Below are 27,476 nucleotides of genomic sequence, written 5' to 3'. Positions count from 1 at the left end.
AAACAGTGTAACCGTATCACGCAGTTGTGTTGTAGTGGTCGGATCTTACAGTAGTAGCAGCAACAGCAGGCGGAGGAGGAGGAGGAGGAGGTGGAGGTGGTGGTGGAGGAGGAGGAGGAGGGGGGGGGGGGCTATGCTGCCTCCGGCAGCCACAGCGGACACACACACACGGCTTCAATGCAGGACTGACGCTTTGTTTGTCTCCTGCTCGTCGGACTGTCACCTCAGATGTTGGACTGAGGTCCGGGAAATGGGATTTTAATGGTGCAGGCAGCGGACTCTGTAGCCTGTGCACAGCCGGGGGACTGTAGTACACTTGGTAATGTTTACCAAGGAATAAAACGGTGTAGCCGAAGGTGCATAACATCTCTGTTTCCATGGACAACACGTCCATAATAACACAGGTTGCAAATCCGAAAGAGGAGGAGAGCATCTCTTCAAGTCAAGATAAAGGTAAGGAGCAGAGAAAACTGCAGGTTGTTGTTTTCTTCTTCTTCTTTTAAAATGTATATTTCTGTGCTTGAATTTTGATTTTTTTTTGGTGCAGCCGTGCAGCGTTAACGCTGCTCGCTGCCAATCCGATCTGCAGCAGCTCCGGACTGCAACAGAGAGCCAGTATCGACGGCAGACCTCCATTGTTCAAGCTGGAGCAGATAGACATGAAGGCAGGCTGTCAGTAAATATCATGTGGCTGAGCTGGAACTTTATTTTCTGGGGATGCATTTAGGAGCCGAGATTTGGGGGGGAAAAAAAAGAAAAAAGAAAAAAAAACGGAACAAAACAAAACAAACAGATTTTTTAGAATATATTTTAACATGTTGCGACTTAAAGCGTGATATTTTCCAGCCTGTGTGGACTGAGGTGGGTTTACTACAGGGGGCGGGTACTCTACTCCTTTCCCCTTGCACTGGCGACATCCCTGTATGCTTCAGTGACACTGTAAAACGACTGCCAATTTAAAAAAAAAACAACACCAGATATAAGGGGCAAATGGCCTGCACCTGCATAGGACCTGGATTTATAGGAAAGAGAACAATGAGCATGTGGGAGTCCCTTTGTGGGGGATATAAAGATGGCTTTTCATGTTTCTGAGAGCAAAAAAACGAAGAGCAAACATGAATATAAAAGATGCAATTGTGTAGTTTTTTTACATTGCAGAATAAAAGCGCAAAGTGGAAATGTGGAGTGGGTATGCCTCCTGAGTAGAAACTGTTTATCAGTATTATCTGCTCCATTGTGCAGTGCTTGGCCGTAATAAGACAATTGCCGTCCTATGGCTGAAGCTGAGTGGCAGTGCACGCTGTTTGGAAATGTCCACTTCCAGCTGTGCCTGAAAACAACAGCTTGACAGCTGCTCTACAGATTACAGAGGCTGAACCAAAACACATTTTCTCACTCTTGTTTTGCACAAGAGTCACCACTAACCATGTGGTGATGACATCGATGACAAATCCCCCTCATGAGTCAGGAGCTTTTCAGTTTCCAATAATGTTTAGAGGGGTCTTTGTCTGACTGTGCAAGCCGCCACGCTTTTGTGAAATCCAGAGAGGAAGTTCTTGCATATTTAATTGATGTAGCATAGCCAACGTCCTCATGAGAAAATCGGGCTATGGGGTGGTGTATACACACATACACATAGCAGGAGGGCATGGTTGTTTGGAGCTCCGGGCCCTGTCATTCCCCCAGCACCCAGGGTGCTTGGAGGCCAGAGGGACCACATCTTCCTGCTACACCCAGTGCTCTGTGGGAGAAAAGGTCACCTTCCTGCATCACCCTCTGCTGACCAACACTGACAAGCATGAACTACTCTGACTCACTGACCTCCCAGCTACTGGACTTGTTCATTTAAGTGAAAAGTGAAATAAATATGATTCAAAATCAAAAGGGAGGCTGTAGGTCAAATCTTCATGTTCAATACAATGATATGTTATCCTTTCTTGAAAATACTCAACGATGTTCCTTCATGATAATGGCGGCATTGAGATTTATTTGATGGGTTTTTCCCACTCACCAGTTCGCTCCAATCTTATAGTGCAGCCTTGATACATCAAAATCATCATTAAAAACATATATTATTTTCCTCAGCCTCTGAACAATATTGAAGAGAAGTAATATCACCAATAAATTTGTTCAAAGAAAAATGAAACTGTTATCCTTTTTAGTACAGTGCTTAATAGCTTCCACAGAATTCCCACACTTTCTCATCTGCAGCGTCCTGCTCATCTTGAACAGTAAATCCCAGATGATCTGAAATCTGACAATTAATCTGGCAGGACAAAATCCAGGCTCAGTCTCTGACCAACGTAGTCAACACACACACACACACACACACACACACACACAAAGTATCGCCAGGGAGCTTCCTGAATGAAGTCGCTGCTCTCAACTACTGGCTCTGTCAAGGCAGACAACAAACAGCACTTGTTGTCCCGGACAGTTACTCTGTGACCTGCTCGGACTGCACTGAAGCCACAGTGACTCCACACACACATTCACACACTCACATGCTGATTATTTCACAACATTGGCAGGCTATTTTCAGAGCCTTATCAGTTTCATTCTAAGCAAAGATGTAGAAACTCATTAGAGCTGAGATTTTTAGACTTTTGGTCAGGTGGAGTTATTGTTTTTTATTCATAATGGATTATGTTAAATGTTTTGAGGGCTAGAATTATAAAGTGGATGTGGGTTTTTCCTTTCTGCAGACAGCACACGTGTTGTTAGTTATTGAAGTTTGACAAGGCTATGTTTGCGCTCTAGGGTCACCTTTTTTTTTTACCATACATTGTCAGACTGTTGATAAAAAAATTAATACAAAAGATGAAACAAAAATGTAGTAATTAAACATAACAGGGACCAGCACTGAAGCACATACAGGGCTGAAAAAGCAGCGTTTCTTGTCTCCAATCCCAAATTAGTCATTTCACTTGGAAGCCGTTTACTTTTCTGGATCTGATGCAATGAAATGTAATGAATAGACTAATGACACACAGGGAGTCAGAGACCGGGCAGCCTCCGTCTCACTTCGCAAATCAGTTAGGCTTTGCTCTGCTGACTTCACAGTCCAGCAGGTATCAATGGACAAGCTGTTTGCCTTAATCAGATTATGTCAAATCTGAGTTTAGCTCCTCACTTCTGCTAGGTGCCTGATGCATGACAGCTAGATCAACATGAACAGTTTTGATTTAAGCAAAGATTATGATATATTCTTTTTTATAGTCACTGTAAAAAGGAAGTGCAATATGAAGAAAAAGATTTTTCTTCTTCTTCTAGATTGTTCAGTTGTTTCTATTTTTTTTTCTTTGACTTCCTTGATGCCTATACAGTCCTATAAGACATAAGTCTTAAAGAAATGTACTTAGTTTAAAAGATGCGGTTAGTAATTTCCTGAAACAGCCATTGGAGGTTTTAGGGTTAGGGTTAGGGTTATACTTTGAGCACAAAAATCTGCAAACTAATTGTGCTTCGGTTACTATTTTCATAGATATATTATGGAATAATCTATATTCAGTAAACTATTCATTAACTATTGATAATATCAGAGTAGTAGATGTCAATTAATTAAAAATAAACTAATTCAAAATGTTTCCCAGTAGACCTTTAAGTTCTATCAGGTTTTGGGTTCAGAAAGAATACGTGTGAGTACCATCCATTTATTGTTAAATTGGCCTTTTCATGGAATTTACTGACAACGAGAAAAGTATACCATCTAGAAGTTTACTTTGGTGTCAGACAGGAAAGCAAACACTTTTGCTTTTTCAAACCCTTTTTTTAACTATATGTTTGATTTTCCTGGTTTAGCCCGAGTAATATAATTAGCATTTTCCTGTTCAGATATCATATTTATTCCAATGGCAGCTCAAGGCCCCAGCAACATTGTACACACTAAAAAGCATATTTTAACTCTCAGTCTTTTAAATACCCTGTGATCAACGTGCTCTACTTGTCCTACTGCATGTGAATGTCTCATAAGATGTATAATTTCAGTTCACCCATAGACAAGGAGGAGCAGCAGATACTGATATTTGTGCAAAGGTTTAAAATGACAACTGGCAAATTTCACCGTTCCCTCAACAACTTGGTAGTTAGAGGTTCTTTGGACAGCCATAAGGAAAATGAGTAGAAAATGTTGAAACTAAAATTTTATATTAATCTGGAGAAAGGCCTGTGAGTATATACACACTTGGCTTTTGTGGTTATTCCTGGAACTCACTGCTGTACATTAATAAAGTGTTCACGATGTGTGGACCACACCTGCAGGGGAGTGCGCAGCACAGTAAGCAAGGAGAGCTACTGTGAGTTTTGGCTGCCCTGGAGTTCCTAGCACAAGTTGCCACTCTGCTGTGTACAGCACTTTGCTGTCACGACTGTACTCAAAGTGTAGGGCAAGGAGAGCAACAATCTTTTAGATGGTTAGAAGTGACATAGATTTATTTGATGTATTTTCAGAATATGGTGTGCTACTCTCAAAGGGTCAACCTCTCTTGAAATTCACACTGGTCCATAAAGTGAAGTGAGTATTTAGGGCAACATGTTAGGTACAGTAACATGCAATGAGCGAAAGAGTGAGAGAAAAGACGGACTCCATGCTCTGAAGTGCAGGTCCTTATTACAGATTTATGAGCCTATTTCAGCTGATGTTGCTCAGAAAAGCTGATTATCTGCACCTCCAGGGAAGTGTTGGAGTGTTAGATGTTTCCCAGCACATCTTCATTACTTTAGCCCAGTACCACGCTGGGCGGCTGATTGGGAAGAGTTGAATGTTTTTCTTCCAAGGCTAAGCTTCTTTACAGATAAGCTTGTTAACTGTATGTGCGGGATCAGCCCCGCATCGCTGTGTGCATGAACATGGCTGAACTGGAACTTGGGGGATTGTATTATTTGTGTTTTACATTAATTCAGGCTCACAACAAGAAACATTTCAATGTGTTTACAGAGTAGAAAATGAATACTTTTTTGTCTTAATCTTGTGGTATTGTTGCCTGTTTGGCATTTTAAGTAACCACAGTAGATTTGCCAGTACTGAGTTTCAGATTATGTATGAGCTCATAAACACTATTGGTCAACAGACGCACCCTTTGGTGTGTCTGTTGATGTATCAAGCTCTTGTTTTCAGTGAAAATAATGCCTAGAAATTTTAATTTGTATTTGAGTCTGTGCTGTAATTTTAACCAAATGTGTAATCTTTGAGCAATTTCAAAGGTATTACCAAGAATAATCCTTAACAGGCTAGTTTTTGCTTTTGTTTTGCTTTGCTTTTTTGTGTGTGCGGTTCTTTGTTTGTTTGTTTATTTGTTTTTAAAAACTCTGACTATATGGATACTCCATGGAAATGCAAATATTTCTTTGGCAAAATTGATATAAATTATTAAAAGTCACCCTACTATGTTAGTTACCTAGTTTAAATTCCCAAATTATTTTAAAATATGTAAATATTTTGGAGCCTATCTGAGCAGTAGTCTTATATACATCTCCTCTTTTGTGCATTCTTTAGTGGTTGATTTTGATCATACCAACATAAACTGTAATAATAGCTGGAAGTGTTTCTTTCCCACAGCCAATAGGGATTATCTCATTTGACACAGAACACATTACAATGACTCATGTCAGCATTTTTTTTTTTTTTATATCCACTAACAATAAAGATTCAAGTTAAAAATCAGCGGTGCTCCTTAATTAGGAGGCAGCCTGTACTGTAGATCTATGGATTGGGAGACACAATGAAGAAGATGCAATCGCACTGCAATCGGTCCTTGAAGAGGCCACAGGGGAAAATAGTGTGGGTTGACTTACTTCGCTCCTACACTGGCTGACTGTGAATACTAAAGCCTTCACTCAGAATTCAGCTGAACAGAAAAAAAAAGAGACGTGAGTTCATATCGCTTCAATCCATCCATTGGATTCCACTTTAAAATGGACCCTTAACATCCTTTTAATTGTGCATCTTGTTATAGACTCTGTAGTTAATGCGAGGAAACGCCTCGGATCCACAGATACTGTGCTACATATCAGTACAAATGGACCCGAACTCTGAAACTGTCTACTTGTGGGTCTAACCCAAGAACAGTTTAAAGTAAAAGATCTAAATGCTTTCAATGCTGGTGACAGCTCACTAATAATTATTTCACTGTATCACGTAAGAAGATTTTAATGCTGTAGCTTGTTGCTTTATGCACTGTTAGGCAGTTTAATCCATAATATGTATCTCGTTTTATTGCTTTCTATTTAAACATTTGATAACAGTAAGGTACCTCATAATGTATGCAAGTACATGGAATGGAATATAATCACTTTACACGCCACTGACTCTGACTAAATCAATAAGGGTTTTTTTACCACCTCATTTTATCTTGCTGATTTAATTTTTTTTTATTTGTATTATTCAGCTTTCAGGATTTTGTCAAAGTACTGTGAAACATCACATGAAGACATGTTCCCGTTTCCATTTCTGTTCATACCAAGAATCTCATTCTTCTGTGGCAAGATGACGATGGGTTGGGTAACAGTACAGTAAATGAACAGTTTAAATGTCATTGCTTTTCCATTACCTTTTCTTTTTCTTTGAGCCGTAATGTACTTTGCAAATTAACATATACACACATTATTCTTTTTATGATATAATGCGTTGTTATTGGTTTGTTTCAAAATATAATATGCACATGAAAATGTCAGTAAGTTTTTCCTCAACAACTCAAAGTATTTTATGCCTGGAGTTGGTTCTGCTGCACAACAAGATTTTTAGTTTTGGGCCTCTTTATATGTCTGTGTGCTTTGGACTGTACATTTGGCACCATCATAGGAAGTTTCATGTTCAAACATGGTCTCAAGTGTAGAGCACTATTCTGTGGTTGCTTGTTTTGGAACAAACACTGTTTCAAAATGAAAATAAAGAGACTATTACAGTAACATTTCAAGCAAATTCCTCTTAAAATGATATTCTACCCAGTTGGTCTCCCTTCTTAGCAGTGTTAATGTTGTTTATATTGATTTGAAAGAGAAACTTGACTGATACAGAAGTCTACTGAACCCCACAGATAGAGACATTGCCTTGTAATCAATTTAAACTTTTAGTTTGACTGACTGCAGCTGTCAGTAACTTTAAATTTCTCCCGATTGACTACCGAAGACAAACAATGCTCTCCGCTTTTTCAGGTGCATGTTTGTTCTGCTTCGCTTTAAATGCTATTGTATTGTTGCGGGATTACATCAGTCTCCCTTCCCATATATCTTGACACATTCAGCTACATTCAGTGGCTGAATGTGAATGAGTGAAGACCATCATTAATGCTCCAAAAGCCACAATCCCACTCGTGCAAAAGATCGCTTGCCACATGGCAGCACAGCCTGGATGGTATGCTACTGCTCCAAATGATCTCTAACAGGACAGGACTGTTGAGCGCAGACTTGGACAGGCCATAAGCTGACATTGTCCGCACATATTAATACAGTCAGAGAAATGTAGGGGTCAGGGAAGGAAGAGTGGGTGTTGTCTGTGCAGGCAGCAGAGAAATAATGCTCCAATAGCGTCTGTGTGTCTCTGGGATTGCAGGCAGGTACCCAGCCTGCTCTGACAGGAGATGACGTTTCTGCATATTTTGCCCTCTTCTGGCTGGCATTCATCATCAGTAATTGGCTATCTAAAAGGGAGATCACTTTTGTCCATAACGATTTTCTGTCACCCTTCCTATATTATAGTTCACTGCTAGTTTGTGAGATATTTGACAGAAGAGCATAAAAGGTTTATACAGTTTTAAAAGGATAAGAAAGAGATACACAAGTACACAAGCTCAGAGGTACTTTTCCACCTCTCCAGAGGTAGAGATGAATACTGTTTAGTTGTACATCTCAAGGGGCACAAAGTAGGACATGCTGTGTGTGGAAATGTAGCAATCAACCCCTCTCAATGAACTGAGGCATGGGAAACTGTGGCATCGATACACAAGCAGGGTATGCACATGCTCACGCCAAGATATGCACAAAATATGACCTACTTGTTTATTTCCTTTCTACTCATACTGACATGCATTTTTGTGTGCTTTAATCTGATTTACCATTATTTTGATGCCTGCTGCATTTATGGGTGAATTTGTATGTGAGAACAAAACTTAAAGAGGCTTAGAGGGTTTTACGCATATTGTATAATTTTTCTTTCTGAAATCCATAAAAATAACCCCACTGATGTCATTAGGGTTATCTCAGCTGTGGCTGAGGAGAATGGAAGTCGTAGCCATTTACCAGACAGGGAGAGTTAAAAATGCTGTTGGATGCATTGTGGGAAATAAACCTGATGCTTTCATTTTTAACTGTTCTGTCTTAAAACCAAATTGTGCCCCTTTAAAATCCATCAGCGCAGTTTATCAGCTTCCAGGATACAGTTTTACAGCTGTAAGGACCACATCTCTTAATGAGTGTACGTGCATGCCCATGTTCATGTGAAGCCCGAAGACAGGCCTTTACTTTCATTTGAAATTAATTCATCTAATGTTTTTCTTTTTTAACCAATAGACAGGCAAGCAGGATTTCCCATCAGGGGCTGAGCCTCCGGCGTTATGCGCACAGTTGTAGATGAGAATATAGAAAGATATATAAATAATGAACTGCCACAGCCCCAAACAATGTGGGCTGTGTTGCTGCCAGTTGCGTAACTCCAACAGAATAGTCAGATCTCCCTCATTATTTCTCCCTGAGCTCTCAGTTGGTTAATGCCTCCATGCTTGTCATCTCCTTCATTTCGGCAAGCACTCAAGAAGCAGCAGCCCTCATCGGGGGGGAGGGGGGGGGGGGCTGCATGCAGGCTGACACTGCCACCACAGCACCTACGCTGTTATACAGCAGGGGCTGGAAAACAGGGGCAGACCCACCCATGTCTCTCTGTCAGGGTTCACAGCAGTAGCAAGGAGAATTAGCCCTGCTCGTGACACAGGTACCAACCAGATAATATGGAAGTTCAAATCTCAGGAAACTATGCCTAGACGTGTTCAAGTGTAACAGGGCTATTGAGTGAACATCAGTTGCATAAAGTCATGTAGGAAGCAAATGTATATATAAATCCTCTCTGATAAGTAGGGAAATAAAGCCAGAAGGGCATCTGAGGGTCAGTCAGTGTGAGTAAAGGCATCTGCTAGAACTAAGTGTACCTCCACAGCCTGTAATTTTCACCCTTGCCTCAGCTGTCTGTGTGGGGAAGTAAGGAAGCTTAATGGGAGTTTATTTTATCATACTGTGCTATTATTGCCTTGATGGCCTCACACATAACCCACCAAAGACATCACCACATTGAACACACACAAGATGATCTGTCAAGCTCAGCTCATCTGAGGTTACCTAACTCCATTCAGCTGTTGGATTGGCTGTGTGTGTGTGTGTGTGTGTGTAAGCAGGCACATGTTCAAGTATATTGTGAAGCTGATGCTCTTGAGTGTAAATATTGTTTTGGAAGCTGACGTGTTATAATTATCATTTTCTCTCTTGGTGGGATTTTGTCTGGAAACAATTAGTAATTTGCTTTGATGAACGAGGTTACAACTCATTCCTGAAAATTCTGTGTTTTGAGATTCTTAACTAGGAGTAAAACAATTATTTCATTACTTAATTAGTTGAGTGACAAAACACAGGCTGACTGGAGCTCAGCTGGTGGAAGAGGTTTCTCAATTTCTCAGCTCTTGTCGTCTGCATATCCAAATGTGTCAACTAAGAATCTGAAGTGACTAGCACACAAAAGCATCTGAAAAATGAATGTAATGTAATGAATTGAATCAGAACCCTGTGCGCTGCTGTCAGTGATAGACAGGGACAAAAAACATCTTCAGAGGTTCACTACCTGTTGATGTTGGCATATGTCTGTAAAGTCCTGTTGTTCGTTTTATCTGCAGCCTGGTAAGTACTTCATCTTACATGGTGTTATATAAGCCCTAGACAGCTGGTTCCACTTGTAATGCAAACACCCCGACTCAAAATCACAGTGACAGCAGGAGGCAAATAGTCTGTTTAAAAAAAAAAAAAAGTGTGTCCACTGCCTGTGGGAATGGGAGACTTTTAGCATGCAATTTTTGTCTGTTGGTGTCTCTGTGCCATGATGTCAAGTTATCGCTGTATCATAAAAGTTTTTTCAGTCGCTTCACACAGAAGCAGTAGCCTGGAAAACCGTCTGACTTCTGTGTATGTTAAACACTCAGCCATGCCCTTTAAAACCGACCTGTTTTCCATCTGAATTATTAAAGCTGTTCTCACATTTACCTTCCTGCCCCCCAGGTACTGCACACTTTACCTGCGTGGCTGCTCGACTAACTGCTGCTGGAGTGCAGTTCAAGATCTGTCACACAGACACTAACAATATATTGCACAATACCTCCAGTATAACGCATGTTCTATCTCTTGTTTGTAAATGTGTTGCCCTTTCAGTCATCAGTGGTGTTGGGCAATACAGCAGAAGTAATACAGATAGACGACCCCTGGCGTCTGAAAAGTTGTGTAGCTTAGATGTTGTGTCATTTTAGCTGCTAGCTCGCCACCTGTAGCGTTACCCACTTTTGGTTGATAACCTTTCACTTGAGGACAGGATTTCTTTGGCTGAGTGAGGTAAGCTAAGATGAGCTGTTGATCACAGTTGTTCGCTACAGTGAAGTAGGATGTTTCATTTTCTTTTTCTATAATTAAGTGAAATACAGATGATGTGAAGTGTAGATGTGGACAATGTGAAATTAGTTAAAGACAGAGTTATCTGCTCAGTCCAAGAATTAACATGATTAATGCAATAAAATGTCTTTGCAATTGAGTGTCTTGTGAAATGTTTCGGGTTAGAGTTCAATCAGCTGAATGAAGAAACGTGAGTAGTTAGATAATCAGACAAGTTTCAAACAGGTCAGCATGCAAAATGAAAGAGAATGATTATAATCTGTCATATTTTCCATTTTTCTGCACACACACATTTCCCTATGCAATGGGGATTACTAAAGATATTACATGTAGAGGGTTTTTTGGTTTATCATCCAAAAATTGTTTGGATAATCTGGCCAAGTTGTTGGCTGGTCTACAACCTCAATTTTCTATTTTCTTTTTTCATAACTCGTGAATTATTTCGGCAAATATAGTCTAATTATAATCAACAGTAATGGCAGCCAGACGGACTAAATTAGACTAGTTCTAATAAAAATGAATTTATTTGATTTCATGCCACTGCACCCAAGACCATATCTCCCAAGGGTGATAAGTGGACTCTCTGACATAAACCTATGAGCCTGCACTGTAAAAGTACAGACAACTAAACTTAAACTATCATATTCTGAATATGCTGTGTTTTTAACGTTTGCATACGTTCAGTGCTTTTAAAGCTAGAGTAAAGGAGGCCGCCTCAAAAGTCTCCAGCTAAGCCAGGAAACATATTCCCTCTCCAAGCCTGGCATCATTCCATGCTGTGGGTCACGGGGTGATTATCTCTTCCTGTCAGGAATGCTGAGAATTTCCTGCGTTTTTCTCCCTCTTCCGGCCTTGTTAGTGGTTGTTTCTGGGCATGTGACAGTTAGTCCTGGGCCCAGCTGGCTCTGATTGACTAGTGAGCTTTCTATCACTGTTACCTAACGTTGAGCAGCAGTGTTGACACATTCACTGACTTAAAGGGCTGTTTTCATGGTTTTCAGATCAAGGGGATATGCTGAATTGAGGGGTATTCAGGGGTAAATAGTGTGCACCTGCTCTGAGAAGGGTACAGATTTGTCTTATCTCTCTCTCTCTCTCGCTGAGCTTTTCTTAGATACAGTGCACTCCCCTTTATCTCGATCTTATAGGGATCCATCCCTTATTAACAAGACTGCCGACTGTCAGCTGATTCTTTTCCATCTGGGTGCTCTAGGGTTTTATTTATTAGATATAACATCCTGGGTTGGTGCAGGTTTAAGCGCCTGTGGTCTTCATGGCAAATGTTGCACTTTAACCTTATGCTGGTATACTCAGGGATGACGAAAGCGGCATTACTATGCAATGCAAGCTGACTCCAGTCACATTCCTGGCCAAGGACATTGAAAGAAAAAAGTGTCTGTGTGCTTCGTATGTGTAAGTGTGTGAGGCACTCGGTGGATCACTGTACACGTGGCCATTTGCCTAAACATGTGAACATACACTGCATGCGTGTGTGTGTTTGCGCAGTCTCTGGCAGCACTCTCAGCTATGTTATTTGTGTCAAAGGGAGAAAGGAAAGCTCTGTTTGTGTAGGGTGGTGTTTCAGGAGGGGGGTGGAGTAAGAATCAGACCCAAGTATAGGCTGTCTCACCACAGTAACTCTCCCCACCCATTCTACGCCCTTCTCTCCCCCATTCCAGCTCTCTCTCCTTTCTGTCTCTCTCTCTCTTCCACTCCCACCTGCTTTTTCAGGGTAGGCAACAGGGGTAGCGGACCGGGGCGGGAAAATGTAGACGATCTCAAAATGGAGGCGCAAAGAATGACATCAAGGCATTTGAGGCCAACATTAGGGAGAATTAGGGATGAGTCTGGAGATGGAAACTTTCTAAGTTAAACGTCAAATCACTACAATTTCAAAGAAGAATTTTCCGCACTAACATCTAGTGGTCTCAAGTCACGTTTTGGTTTTATTAGCTAATTGTTCTCTCAGATTTCTGCCTCCGTTGAAATATAAGGGAACACAAAAACATTTTTTTCTCTTATGTTATCCTGTGCTGTGAGCACAACAAACTCTATGCCTCTCAAACACGATTCTTTTTTTTTTTTTTAAGTATCATTTTTTTGGGGGCTTTTATGCCTTTACAAATGTAAGCGGCAGAAAGGCTGACAGGATGCAGGGAGAGAGAGAGGCGAATGGCATGCAGCATAGGTCAGAGTCTAACCCAGGACGCTGCCCTAATGTGGCATGTGCGCTACTGACTCAACCACCCACACTGCCCTCTCACCAATAATTAAACCAATCCAATTTTGTAGTTAATAACTCGCTGAAGGTTGTGATGTTGTGCTGTATAAAATTTGGTATGGGAACCATGTAGTTGGTGTGTGTGTGTGTGTGTGTGTGTGTTGGAGGGCGTGTTGGTGGGTTGTATTTTTGTGTGACTGTGTGCATGACCTTGTTCTCATGGGGTTAATGCTTTCAGTCTGTCTTTCCCTTTTCTGTAATCAGATGAATTCCTGTTGTGCCTCAGATACAATTATATCCTCATACAGAGAGTGCTATAGACTTTATACATGCAGCCAATCTTAAATCACTCTGCTGTTAGCAGCAGTGAATGAAACGGGGCCAAAAATCATCTTCAATCCGCAAATAGTTTACAATAACACAGCATGTTGCCTTCATTTCCCGAACATATATCTGTTTTTTGTTTACTGAAGTGTGGCTTTCTCACAACATCTATCAGGGAAGAGGTACAGCTACAGCGAGCTTTGGACTACAAAGATGGAGAGAACAAAGACATCAAACTGCACACAGCCTGTCAGATCCAGTCGGAGAGAACCAAGGATGGTTCTTGGCATCAATCTGAAGATTCTCAGAATGAGAGCAAGCTGCAAACAGTCTCATCATGCATGGCTAACTGAGCTGCCTGTGTCACACGGCTGTATGAACACGTTAACAAGACTGCAGCAAACAGGGACAATGTGATGGCCGCTCCAAGGCAAGAAAATTATGATTCCAGCTTGAGTCAGCCCAGCACTTCAAAGTCACAAACAAATTTGGAATTTCCATGCCTAAAAATGACCTTTAAAGCAATTAAACTGGCAGAATCTCTACTTCAGGAGCACCTTGGGATAATTGCGCTGTCAGATTTTAGCCTTTGTACTGTAGCTGCTGAAATTTCTATTTTTATCTACTCAGAAAATACAGAAAATATAAAAAAACATAATCCGTGGAGGCCCACAGATCATTTGAGACCGCTTGTTTCTCCTCTTTCAGCGTGAAAAGTAGGCCATAGACTTCAGAGACAGGCGAAGAGGAATGATGTAACCAGGGACCTATATGTGTATGTTGTTTTATCCCTGGAGCTTTGAAACACTAAGCCACTGATCAGTGTTTTTACCGTGCATGTGAATCAGGTTTCATTATTATTGGATGTTCTCATCAAACAAAAATAATTTCACAGTTAATCTGATTTAAATATGGAATCTACTGTGCAGTGTTGTGCCAGTTCATGCTTTCAACAAACTAGCTCAAAGTTCAACTTACAGCTAAAAGTTAACTAGTTCATATTCATTAATTTAAAAAAAGTCCAAAATATGAACTACTTCACTATCATCTGTTCTATTTTTTAAGTAAATCCACTATTTTCATCAGTAGAATCTGCTCCTACCCATCCACCACCAGCTGCAAAGTTTTACAATCCAAAATTAAATGAATTACTGTAAGAGAATTAAGAATCAAAAACTTTTAAGACTTTCTCTTAAAGCTCAAGTAAAGACAATGCTGAGATTTAAAAGATATTTCACCACTTGAATGACTCTTCATGATAGTAGAGAATAAAATAGCAAGGTGCAGTTAATGTATACAGTATATGTATCTACGGAGTCAGGACTCCTCATAATGAATAAACTCTTGAATGCACATGCTTTGTTTCGTGGTTGTATTTCAGACTTCACAAATGTAATTTTGAGGCACACTTGTAATGCACATGTTCAAGTTAAAGTGCAACACTGCTACTGTGCTCACATTTTTTTAAATAATAATTTTAGCTGGATTTTCAGCCGCCTTCATGGATGAGGTATAGCATTTTCTTTTTTTGCGGTTGTTGTTGGTCTAGTATTGTCATATTTTCTTCCACTGTCTCATACACAGGATATTAATGTGTGTGGTTTGCTGTCTGTCCCTTCTTGGTGGTAATTAACTGGACTGCCTTCCCAGAGGGCTCTCTGATGATGACTATTTCTGTCCCTTTGCTCCCTCTCGCATGAACCGAGGCCGCAATGTGTTGTACAACATACATCTCAGTTCATTTTGTGACGATGACATGATAAGGCATATGAAACAGGCTGTTTCAGTAGATGCAGTTTCATTTGCAGGAAGGTTTGTTGGAACACCAACAGTTGACGGGTGGCAGTGAGGTGGCCTTAAAACCAGCATCCATTCAAATTAAAGAGGCTCTTTTATGCCTCCTTGACATTATTTATTGAATGTAACTAAGCACTTTATGTTTTATAATACACACAAGGACATTTATTTAACAGAAGCTGTGAGGACTCACTTAAAAGATTTATGCAAATAATATAAAATAAGCTTATGCAATGTGCTGCATTGTTTAAAGGTAAGCTATTTATTTAGTCTGTTTTCAGTATTAATGAGCTTAGCTTATCTAACTGACTGCTGTCGCTTCATATTGATTGGGCAGATTGCTGATCTTGCTTGTTGTCAGAAGGCAAATAATTATATTTAGCAAAATGCTGAATTTAAATAAACTAACTTTTTTTCAATCTGGAGCATGTGAGAAGTTTTTATGGAGAACTGGATATGAGTACTTCCTCCACCACTGCTTGGCATATGCAAAGCAGCCCGATCTAAATTCGCTTCTTCTGTCTGTTTTGGTTGTTATCTCTAGTCTCCCAGTCCAACAGCAGCCTAAAGAAGCACCGGAGCCGGAGCATTTTCAGCCCCTTCTTCTGCTGCTTCCGTAACTACAATGACTACCACGTGGAGCCACCACCTGCCAACAACAAGACACTTTCTTTGCCCCCACCACCAGAGGAGAATGGCAGTCCTCCTAAGGTAAGGCTTATTTTTCTCTCACATCACAGTTGGCCAGAAGCTAAGTAACAAACCCTTTGCGTCCACATGACCAAACACACCTTTTGGGAATTAGTTCATATTCAATCCCAGAAATCCTAGTTTGAAAGCTCCACTATCATTTATTTGGTTTTGTCACAGTAGCTTGCTAGGGTTTGCCTTCTCCTGCAGAGAGCTGAGGTTGAGGCGTTGTGCAGCTTCACTGAGCTCCCTCCACAAATTTTTCCAGCTGCTTCAAACCCGCTGAACCCAGAGCTTGTTTACCATCCACTGCTTGAAAATACGGGCCCGCTTCCCATCTTGCATTCTTCGATATCTGCCTACGCACACAACCGCACACACAAAATAACACACAGAAGCACACAGCACACTGAGAAGCTAAAAAGATACACACTTGCTTGCTCTTTCTGTAGCATGCTCGCACAAGCCGTACTGTATACTCATGACAACACATGTACACACACACATGCACTCAAACTGCTGCTTCTTTAATCCCATAAAGCAGGCCTTGTGTGTGTCCAGTGTGATGGATTGCCTGGCACCTCTGCCTCCCCCTCTCCTCACACACACTCTGACCAGTGTAGTGAGGAGGTGTGAAGCGAACGTTCTGGCCGTGGAAAAGGCGCCAAAACCCCGAGCTCCTCCACAAACATGGTTTTCTGCTGCCAAGGCAGGTACACGGGGCTATAAATGGAGCAGAATCGTATCACATTTCCACTCCAGTTTACCTGTAAATGTCTCTCATTCAGGGGAGGAATGTGTGGCCCCTCACAGACACTATACATGTGGTCAGCGTTGACCCACTCCAGACCCCTCCTTAACAAATGAGTTCCCATTAATTTAGAGTGAACCTAGTGAACCCCGCCATAAAAAGCCTTGTTATAGAGTGAGGCTGAATTTTGAGCTGACTCCTTGCCCACAATCCTTCGCAGCAGTGTACTGTTGCTGGATTTCTGGCCAGCCATATTTGTTACTATGGCAGCTCTGTTTGTTTTTGAGCAAGTTGTTCTCACTTTGTATCACCATGTGTGCTATATGTCCCTTCTTTCTCTGTCCCTCTCCCTCTTTTTCCCCCTGTGCATTTGTTGATTAGGATATTGACGTTGTTGATTTCTTCCTTGCAACGATTGTTTCACTGTTTTTCTTTTGCTTCCTTTTCCACCCTATCTATTTCAATCTCTTTCTCTTATTCTCTCTCTGTTTATTTTCTCCAGTGTGACCAGGTCCAGGTCATCCCCATCCCCAGTGTATGTATTATTATCTCTCATTTTTTTTCATCTCACTCCATCACAGCAGTGTCCTCCCTCTGCTTGCTGTGCTTCATCATTCTAGCTGCATGTGGATATTGACACAGAAGTGATTTTTCTTTGCTCTTGGTGAAATTCTGTGCTGTTCCTGACTGATAATCAGAGGGTTTACAAGACTTTGCGCCTTGCTCTGCATTCACAGAGTTGCTAGATAAAAGAAATTTAAATAATTTTTACATATTGCTGCTTTTTCCTCTTTTACATTGTTGTCTTGCAGTAGACCTGCACAGCTGCAGTTTGGGTAAACAATGGGGATGACCCGGCCTGAAAAGACTTGATTGAATTAGGCATCTGTCTACAGTGAGAAACATTACATTGTGGTTATGCACTGAGTGGTCAATGAACAACTGTTAGTCCATTAGAATGGGGCTTGGTTACAGTGATTTGCACTTTCTCAGACATTTCCCAGAAAGGAAAATATATCTGATTCTAGCTTTGTTTATGCTGATACAGCAATTCATTTAGCTGTTTAGACTGAACGCGGTGCCTGTGGCTCACTGTAATTTAGGATATTCACACTCACAGCATCCCACATCGCAGCCAAGTTTTAAACTACACCATCCAGCAGACACCTCCCATCAATAGCAGGAAGTGCATGCGGTGACGAGGTCTGCTCTGTGTATTCCCAGTGTGGTCCAGGTAACTTAAATAGCTCAAAATGACGTGGAGGTCACGTCTGCATCACTGTTTATTTAAATGCAATGTCGCAGCTGACATTCACAGTCAAGTCAGCAGAAAAAAATATGCAGGACAGTGATAAGTTATTAGCTTCACTGAAAGAATCCCAAGTAACAAAGCACAAAGTATCGAGACATAGCACCATGTTATGTCAAAAAACCCATTAAACCTACAAATACATGGTGGTGGGTTCTTTTTACCTTGCCTATTTAGCACTCACAAGGAATATTAACAAGACGACATTTTCAGTTACAGTGTGCCAAAAAATCTGCACGCAGGGTCCAGGTCCAATAATGAAATTACTTCTTGAGCTTTTAATAGCCGCATATTTAAACCTTCATCAGAGTACAGTCTGTGCTCGGTTGTCATTATATTGGAGAATAATAATGTGATTATACGTAACATTTTTATTATTAAACTAAATGTATTTCAGAAATAAATGGAATTTCAAAAAGCAGTGTTACTGCTTTCACCATTACCTATTTGGCTTGATGATATAGCTCAGCTCACAGAGGTGATAACATGTTCACTTAGATATAACATGAGTGTGTTCCTTAATATTTTTACTTTCAAATAATTGCGTAATCTTGTAACATCTTTTGGGTTCTGTCATTGAGACAATTTGAGATTTGTGATGCTTTGTTCTATCACCTTGAGGCTAGCCCATCCATGCAAAGGGATTTAACATTTTTATTTATTTGATATCTTGCATTGAGCCTCATGGTTTATGGAGTTTATGGAAACTCGCTGGAGTTTCCACTGTCCCTCTTCCTCCTGACAGAAAAACATGTTGTTTAGCATCTGTTTGTTGGGGTTTTCTCCTCAGAGCTGATCAAATGACAATAGGTCTCCTCAGTGAACACAGGCACCATGGTTATCATTTATCAGTTTTAAAGAGCACCCCCTGGCCTCGGTTTCAGGTGGACGGCTTTTTATCACCATGCAGCTGTCTGGTGAAAAGGTCAAGGTCCCAGTCAGTCTCACTGTCTTTGCTCAACATGCATGTGTAAATCACATCTATCATAGCCTGACAGATTGTCTTTCTGTGTCCTTGCTCACAGGATATTCTTCCTGTGATACATCAGCATGAAGTATCACGATAAGACATACAGAGATACAGTCAGCCAAACATACCCAGCAACAGATACACACGCAGATGGCTGTGTACCTGTGTGTGTGTTTGTGTGTGTGTGTGTGTTGGACCTTGCACCTCACCTCTATATAGATTTGTGTGCATGACTATGTGTATGTATGTATGGGTCCATGGATGTGATGAGTATGTGCCCCCCCATGGTATTACCATCTGCCCCATGCCTGTTGTAACCCCAGGCTGGTCTGGCAAAGGGCACCAGTTTTCCTCCTTATCACGGTGACCCCTGAAGGCAGCACAGTTAGAGAGCTCAGTCACCATGAGGTAATACAGAAAATATCCACGGGGACTCATGAACCAGGATCAGGCACACAGTACCAGCTGAAGAAGTCACTGTAGCTATGTGATGCGGCAGTAACTGTCACAATATTTTTGACTTTGAAAATATTATAGATATAAACATTTTGATGTTGTTCATTTACGGATGTACTTAATTCATAAACATTTATATTATATAAGTACTTTCACCTTCGTTGCTCAAGCAGTATAGTTACACAAAAAAGTAATTTCTCTGCTGTGTCTAATAAAATGTTTATATGCCAATTTCTAGAATCATGATCTTGCAGTTTGTTCAATTACATAAATAGCTGTTAAGTCCATCTTTACTTCCCCGAGCTTTTTCAGAACATCTCATTCATACCAGGTGAAGAGTTCAATGTTAAATAAACATGAATGTTAATATTATTAAAAACAAAATGTTTACCAGCATTTAAACCATATCCAAAGGACCAAAGTCCAAATTAAGTAAGTAATTAAGTAAGTCCAGCACGTACAGATACTGCTGAGCTTAGAGTTAGGGACACTCACCTGCAGGTTATTGATGCTCTAATGTGTTTCTTTGCTGTCACCCAGAGTGGACAAGAGATAATCTCTAACACTCTAACTGAGCTGCCATCACACCTATTATATAATTTGGTGTGTGACTGTGTGTGTGCGTGTGTGTGGGTTGGTGTCTGTATGTGTGTGTGTGTGTGTGTGTCCAGTCTGTTCCCTTTAATGGACTTCTGTATGTGTATAATCTTGCATAAAATTGTGTATGTTGTCTTGGCAGCCTCCAGCCAAGTTCCTTCTGCCGGAGATCAGTATAGGAGACTATGGGAAGAACTGCGTGGTGATTGACCTGGATGAAACCCTCGTACACAGCTCCTTCAAGGTATTTCCCCACCCTGCCACTGGCACATAAATATTTCAAACGCATAAAGCACACAGACACTTGTGCGATGTTATTTTTTCCTCTCGTTTCAGTTGTGTTATGCTGTTACTCCACAGCCTTACATGAATAATAGGATTATCCAGAAATAAATCCTGGGGGTGCCATTCTTTTCTGTGAATGTGGGTATGATGATTTGATGACAATTAATATGAGGTGTTACAGAGTGCTGGCAGCGTTGCGGAGGTATACATAATCAAAAGAAACTCTGTTTGTGAGGGTATTATAGCTTTATACACCAGTTCTAGTCCTATAACAAGCTGTTGGCATAGCAACAAGTACATCCTGTGCATCATGCATTTGATCAGCATAGGGGGATTTGGCCACCATCAGTCCATTTGTTTGGCTGGAGGTATCTCTATTATCATAAAGCAAGCACATTACATCCAAAATGTCACATTTCATCTGGCCCGCAGCCATTAACCCTTTAATAGCAGTGTCATCCACTGACATAATGAAGAAAATGCTAATTTTGTAGATTTTGAAGGATTTATTAAACTGTTTACCAGGCTATTTTTAAGATAGGCAGGTTTTCAGTATTATACACTATTTTTCTTGAAACAAAAAACATTTACCCAAAAAGATGAAAATCAAAATACATTTTTATTTGATAAAATAGTAGTGAATCCTCTCCTATGAAGGAGAATGTAATTCCTAAAATAAAGCTTTTCCAGAACGAGGCTATTAGAGTTTGCTCTCTTATACAGCACAATCCATCCTCATATGAATGTCTGTATCAAATTTCAAGTGAATCCAGCTATAGTTGTCAAGATATTTCATTAAAACTAATACCGTGAACTTCATGGTAGCACTTCAGTCTGACTCGGAGGATCATATAAATTTGTTGGTCTCAAATTTGTCTGGGGAACATGAAGTTTCATGGCATTACATCCAACACGTAATTGAGCTACAGACAAACAAAGGCAGTCCCAGAGCCCACATTAAACATCATAATGTTAAATATGACTGCCTGGCTCCTCATCTTGGGTTTTCACGACCTAATGCTGTGTCACTCCATCATATCCTCCATTTATTGACACACCTGGCATTCCGAGTGACTCACGTTAGCTCGGCCCTGCCTCGGCCCCAGTTGATCTTATTAAGTCTGTGTGCACTGTATCTGCTCCTTTTGTCCTCAGCAGTGTGCAGCTCACATTATAAAACCAAAACAGTGAACGTCAAAAAGGCTCAAGATGAAGATGAAGTATTTTTTGTTTGTTCCAGTTTAATCCAGCAGTGACACGACAGTATTTGTTCATTAAAAAAAAAAAAAAAAAAAAATTACAAGAAAGCACTTTCAGCAGATTTTCATGTTACTTACTAGGAAAAGGCCTTGGAGAAAAAAAAATTGACACTATCCTGGACCCACCCATCACAGTCACATGCCAGTAGGACAGGACCTCACACACGTAGATGCTCACCCACACACAAGGGTGTGTCCGACACAGTGTACTGTTGCCTTGAACGTCTGCGGGATGAATTTCGCAGAAATCCTGGATCTGTTCTAATAGTCCAAAGGGTTTTATTTTCTCTCCTCGCAAAACAAGTCAGAAACTCACACAGCTTGTTTTTTTCCCCTTTGATGAAACTCAGTCCATCAAAATTAACTTAGTTTAAAGATTTGTATGTGGTTTGAAATGGAATCAAGAAATGCAGTGAATGGAGATCAGTTGGGAGTGGAGGAGCAGGAAACAGAAAGCAACACAAGCGCAGCATTTTCAGTTCCGTTCAGAACCCAACAGGATTTCCTGTACGTTTTTTTTTTCTTTCTAAAAGTGGGTTTGGATCAAAAATATTTTGTGATATTGGATAAGCAATGCACCCCCCCAAAAAAAAAAAAAAAAAAAACTACAGCTGACAAGAGACATTTCATACAGTCAACTCACAGATGGACATCGACTAAAAAAGAAATGTTACATAACATGTCACATAATGTATGCTTTATCCTGCGTGTTATGGATGAGAAGATAATTCCGTGGCCTGCCCTGGGATCTGATCCAGTTTGTGTTAGATGTGTTTAAGTAGATGGACGAATTCGCTTTTCAGAATCCATATTACATAAATACAAAAACACATACTTTTTGGTCAAGACAAAACCACGGACCTCAGTCTGCTGTTGTAGCAGCCTCCATTATTCTTGGAAACCTTTTCACAAGGGACCCGAGCTGATGTTAGTGGTAAGTCACCATTACAGTAGCTCCTCCGGGTGTAAAATGGGGTTGAGGTCAGAATCTGAGCTGTAACCTGTCAAGCAGGAAACAATTGGTTTAGGTATCTTAAAGCATCAGCACTGTAGAGCTGAAAATACACTGTATATAAAAAGAGACTCCTGCTTTCTGTGTAATGACCACCAGGGGGCAAAGAAGACAATTTGTGTTGAAATCTATGGGAAAATTGCTTACTTTACACTTGCTTTATTACTTCAGTTTACTTATTTTTATGAGTTTCTGGTCTCAGTCAAGATGGTGACGCCCCAATTTAACAACTTAAAGCTTCAAAATGACAGTTTGGGAGGTGGACACTTAGTTGAATTGTTACCATAAAGTTAGGAGCACAGTTAACTGAAGTGTCTCTAGAAACTTTTAAGTGCCATTTTAACCATTTTATTACATTGTATGGATCAAAAATGAATTGATTAATTGGGAAAATGAGCAGCATATTAACAAAAATTATTTTTGATATAATGTACTCAGAGCCTTGCCATAGAAATATTTTTTTTTCTCCACAGTTTATTTAAAAAAATGTAACAATGATGCACAAACCAAAGGAGAAACTGATCATAATTTGTAATTTTTTTATTATCTTCACCTATCAGTATGCACATGAAGGAAACACTGGATGCGAAAACCCAAAAGAAATTCCCTCCATCAACCATGTTGAGGTCAACTCTGGTTCAGCAGAGAGCCATAAAACACGCCCTCTTCCGTCTTATCATTTCTTTCACTCCTCAACCTCCATTTCTCTCCAAAATCCATTCCCACTCTTGCCCTTCTCCATTTTCATATTTCTCACTTGTCTCCGATCGGGGTCCATTATGGAGCAGTGTGACAAGCAGTTGCTGTGTGTTCAGTCTTCAGATGATGGAGTGATTCAGCAGAAGAGGCAGAGGCCAAGTCTGTATCTGCATCCCATCCTCCATCTGTGTCTCTCTGTTTTTTCTATTCTCTTTGTGAAAGTAGGGCTAACGCTGCCTGTTTGTTCTTTCTCCCTCCTGTCGTTGGCTTTGCTCATCACTGGTGCTGTTTTTAGGCAATCGAGGCGTCAGTCTAAAAGTTAGCTGGCATCTTTGTTAACCAAAGCTGAATATTACAAAACCTGTTTATCTGTAAATGCTTTAATTGTGTATAGATTGATGCATTTGTGCACTGTAAACAGAAACCAAACATCTCTAATTGGTCCATTGTCCCATTGCCATCAAGCAAATGAAAGGTCAACATGCTGTGTTTGTCTCAATCGCTGCTCTGACTGAATGGTTCTGAGCACTTACTGCCAGCTGTGGTTTTATGCCTGAAGACAAGTGGCACTGAAATTGCATATATAGTGCAAAAACTGAGGTTGTGGGCAGGTTTACAGTAGATGGCAGGTGGTTTAGTGTTCAAAAGAGTTAAAAAGTGGTCCATTATGATAAGACCTGAGGCCAAACTTGCTTAATAGCGTAATAATTTTAGAGCGTTAATACTTAGTTAAAACACACTAAATTGCACTTCTACACTGATAAGAGTTAACTAAAGTTCAGTAATTTTCATAAAAATGTTTTACTACATTGTCAGAAGTCACAGACTTTATGGTTGTTGAAACTGTTATAACGACATATTAAAAGTTTTATATGCTGCACTGTCGTCAAAAAGCAAGCTGGATATTTGGTCAAAGAGAGGAATCATTCGTTGTGTTTGTAGATGTTTGTACAGCTGTTACTCAGCTGTTGATGTAGCTGTCTATTTCACTTTTTCTAAATAATCCGCTACTCTTCTCTGTCTGTAGAACAATCTAGCCAAACCAATGACAGCTAAGTTCCGAAGGAAGTAGTTGTCTTTGTGCTCTGAAAATACACACAAACATTTTTTTTCTCTCTCTCTGTCACCTATTTTTCTTTATCTCGCTTTCTGAAATGACATCGCTGTGCCTCCCACCTAATCCTTTCATCCTTGTCTTTACGCCCTCCACTTGTCTTCCACCCACACCCCTCTGGCATCTATCTCCCTCCTCCTCTTCTCCCCTTTCTTGCTTTTAAATATGACACGAGTTGCGCTGAGAAAACACTGGTGCTTCTCCTGTCCTTGCTCACATCTGCCATCTTTTTCAGCTCCTAGGTTTCTCTATATAGTCTCCATTTTGGTTTTTAACTAACATTGAGACATAGAGCAGTAGTGTGAAGGGATCCACATTATGCTTAAAGCTCCTCCAGTTTGTCTGCGGCACCTTAGATGGGGATTTTATCTTTCTAATCAAAAATATGGTATGTAGGTAACCTGTGGCCTCATCAGATTGAAACGTAGAAAAATAACACCCTTTGTGTGTTTTTCATTCTACAGCCCATCAGCAATGCAGATTTCATCGTTCCAGTGGAGATTGATGGGACTGTTCATCAGGTAATATTGCACTGATATGGAGCTCTTCCAGAGGAGGGCTTGAATAACATTAAATGTATTAATTTATAAGGGCTCCAAAAGAAGCTTTGGCTACATTCTCTTTCTTTTAGTATTTACAGTAGTAGTCCATCCTATCTAACAGCTACATCAGAGGGGGAAGAGTCCGAACTCTCCACCCTGAATGAAATGCTTTGTATATGTTTTATTCTTTGTGTTTTTGGAGTCTCACTGTAAAAATGCTGTTGAGTCTGCAGTAGAAGAAATGGTTCACTGCATACAAATGTGTGTGTGTGTGTGGGTGACAAGCGACAGCATGTAAGAAACAGGGGTACTCTTGCATTGTGAAAAGAGACAGTGATGTTAAAGGTTTGTTTTCGGTGTCTTGTTTGAAGCAGAAGAATCAATGCCTTTGCTGTAACCTGGTTCAAGTAATCCAGGATAGGCTTTCTGTATCTGCTCTGGCCTATGCTGGATTACTTGCTCTGGGGGGCAGTAACTAACCCAGAGAGACCAACTGAAGAGGACGATGAAAGAACAAGTCTGTTTTACTGAAGAAAGCCAAAGTTGTCAGTTGTTAAGTGATGCACAAACAAGTAGTAGCCCTGTAGCTTCACCCAGACTCAGTTCATGAATGTAAAATAGACACTTCTTTTGTTTAGTTTTTTCATCAGGAGTGGTGTATGGCCCTGTTTATATCACTGCCATTTATCTCAACATCTTTGTACGTTGTTTATTTCTTTTTTTTTATGTTGAATAGTTTCTTCGAGTGATATTAGAGTTTAATCTTGTGTGCATGTTTCAGGTGTATGTGCTGAAGAGGCCCCATGTGGACGAGTTCCTCCAGAAGATGGGGGAGCTCTTTGAATGTGTCCTCTTCACAGCAAGCTTAGCCAAGGTTGGCCTCGGGGTTACACTACTGTTCTGTCACATTAATGTATTGATATATTTGCTGGTCAACTTCATTTTTCTTTGTTTTGTTTTTTTCCAGTATGCTGACCCTGTGGCAGATCTACTGGACCAGTGGGGGGTGTTTCGTGCCCGGCTCTTCAGGGAATCATGTGTTTTCCACAGAGGAAACTATGTCAAAGACCTCAGCCGGCTGGGCCGAGAGCTCAGTAAAGTCATCATCATAGACAACTCACCTGCCTCCTACATCTTCCACCCTGAGAATGCAGTAAGTTGGTTCTCCACAAATTTTACTTGCGCTTAAGAGAGCGTAGTGCAATCAAAACCTGAGAACAACACCTACTGTTCATGTGTGGAAAATGTCCAGATGCTTTGTACACAGGAACAGCCCTTAAATTTGATGCATGAGGTTTGATTAAAAGAAAAAAAGTTCAAATACATCTGAGCAGGTATAAGGTAGTTACAAAGTTAATAATGATGTTGTGATAGTTTTGATCTGCAGTTTTTCAGCCAGAGGCAGTGTTCCCAATCTTACGATATTTTCTCTGCTGTAGAGAAGTTGCTCACTGGAGCTGCTTCCAGTCCTGAAGCCTTTGATGCATTTCCCCCATTAATTATTTACACAAAACTTGCACTGACTCCTCACCTATAATGTAACATTTAGCAACAACTGTCAGCTGAGTTTAATTTAATCATGCCTGTTCCTTCCCCACAGGTCCCAGTGCAGTCCTGGTTTGACGATATGACGGACACAGAGCTGCTTGACCTGATTCCTGTGTTCGAGGGGCTCAGCAAGGAGGAGGACATTTACAGTCTGTTACAGAGCCTGAGGGACAGGTAGCAGGCGACACTTCCATCTGGTCCTTCCAGCCTCAGACACCAGAGGCCCCACCCTGCTGCCACGGCCCTGCAGGCTGGCTCCCATCGTCCGTTCGGCCCTAGAGGTCCAAGTGTGGCTCCTGGTCCATGGACTTCAGGCAAATCATCTGGTTATAATCAAATCTAGAGAGAACTTCTATACGGACTTTAACCATCTCTGGATTTTTGGACTCTTTGTACAGGACTTGTACTGACAAAATATTATATTACTGTATGTACATACTATATGTTTCTAAGAGCAAGACAAACATAAAGTAATTTTTCTATCAGAGAGATGAGGTTTTACTATTATATCTAGTAATATTTTAGTTACCAAAAAGAATCAAACACACAGAATGAAGTCTTTTTTTGTTGTTGTTGTTTTTTTTCTCTTTTTTTTTTTTTTTTTTTTTTTTTTTTGAGAAAGGTTGACCTTTTACCTTTTGTTTTTTTGGGTTAAGCTATGCTATGCAGGCAGTTTTTTCTTGTCTGAACTTTTGTTCAAACAACTGTGATTTATCTACTCCTACAGAATGAAGTGCCTTCATTACTGTGCTGAATTTATTGTGTCGGGTTATGGGGTGCACATTTTTATGCTGCATATTTACTCAAATCTACAAAAGCATATAAACTAAATCTTAAAATTGAAGTGGAAAACGAGTCTTTGGTAACTGTCATTTAATGTGATAAAGATAAAAACACTGATTCCTAGAGATTTCTAAAACTAGCCTGTTAGACTTCAATGATTTTTTGCTGTTAAGTTTGGCTACGTTGAATTGTTATATTTACCAAAGATTGACACAATTCAATGTGATTTATGGCTGAATGACATCATTTGATCCTTGACAGTGACTGTAAATTTATGATCATTGAAGATATTGAAACCCTAATTTATAATAAATAAAAAAGAAAACTTTGTAACAGATAAATGTTAAAGTTTTAGGAAAATGTAATGATTAGCATAGATTATATGAAATTCTATTCATTGCGGGAAAGGGGGTTGGGTGCATTGTAAAGAATGCCGTCGAAATCGTACTGTACAACATTATTAAAGTTGCAAGTTTGCACACTG

At 40.3% G+C, this 27,476-nt stretch overlaps 1 protein-coding gene across 2 annotated transcripts; it reads left to right on the top strand.

The window, feature by feature from the left end:
* Positions 1-135: 135 nt before the first annotated feature.
* Positions 136-27,476, top strand: ctdspla (CTD (carboxy-terminal domain, RNA polymerase II, polypeptide A) small phosphatase-like a). 2 transcript variants are annotated; one of them, XM_029529224.1, is made up of 8 exons: positions 136-453; positions 15,522-15,688; positions 16,921-16,953; positions 19,893-19,994; positions 24,584-24,640; positions 25,443-25,535; positions 25,629-25,814; positions 26,262-27,476. In XM_029529224.1, exons 1-8 carry the CDS (start codon positions 378-380, stop codon positions 26,385-26,387), a joined length of 840 nt encoding a protein of 279 aa, XP_029385084.1. In that variant the 5' UTR covers positions 136-377; the 3' UTR covers positions 26,388-27,476. The 2 variants fall into 2 exon arrangements, with proteins under 2 accessions (XP_029385084.1, XP_029385085.1); XM_029529225.1 differs by lacking the exon at positions 16,921-16,953.

The sequence above is a fragment of the Echeneis naucrates genome, chromosome 20 (genome assembly GCF_900963305.1).
Source record: "Echeneis naucrates chromosome 20, fEcheNa1.1, whole genome shotgun sequence".
Taxonomy (NCBI): Eukaryota; Metazoa; Chordata; class Actinopteri; order Carangiformes; family Echeneidae; genus Echeneis; species Echeneis naucrates.
Note: the sequence above shows the minus strand (reverse complement) of the source record. Positions and strands in the feature narration are given on the sequence as shown.

What these genes read in the sequence shown, in the direction of transcription:
- ctdspla (XM_029529224.1), top strand. Translation starts at nt 378, where the DNA reads ATGGACAACACGTCCATAATAACACAGGTTGCAAATCCGAAAGAGGAG. An exon ending in TTGATGGGACTGTTCATCAG is followed by an intron (nt 24,641 to 25,442) that starts GTAATATTGCAC and finishes TGCATGTTTCAG; the next exon opens with GTGTATGTGCTGAAGAGGCC. An exon ending in TCTTCCACCCTGAGAATGCA is followed by an intron (nt 25,815 to 26,261) that starts GTAAGTTGGTTC and finishes CCTTCCCCACAG; the next exon opens with GTCCCAGTGCAGTCCTGGTT.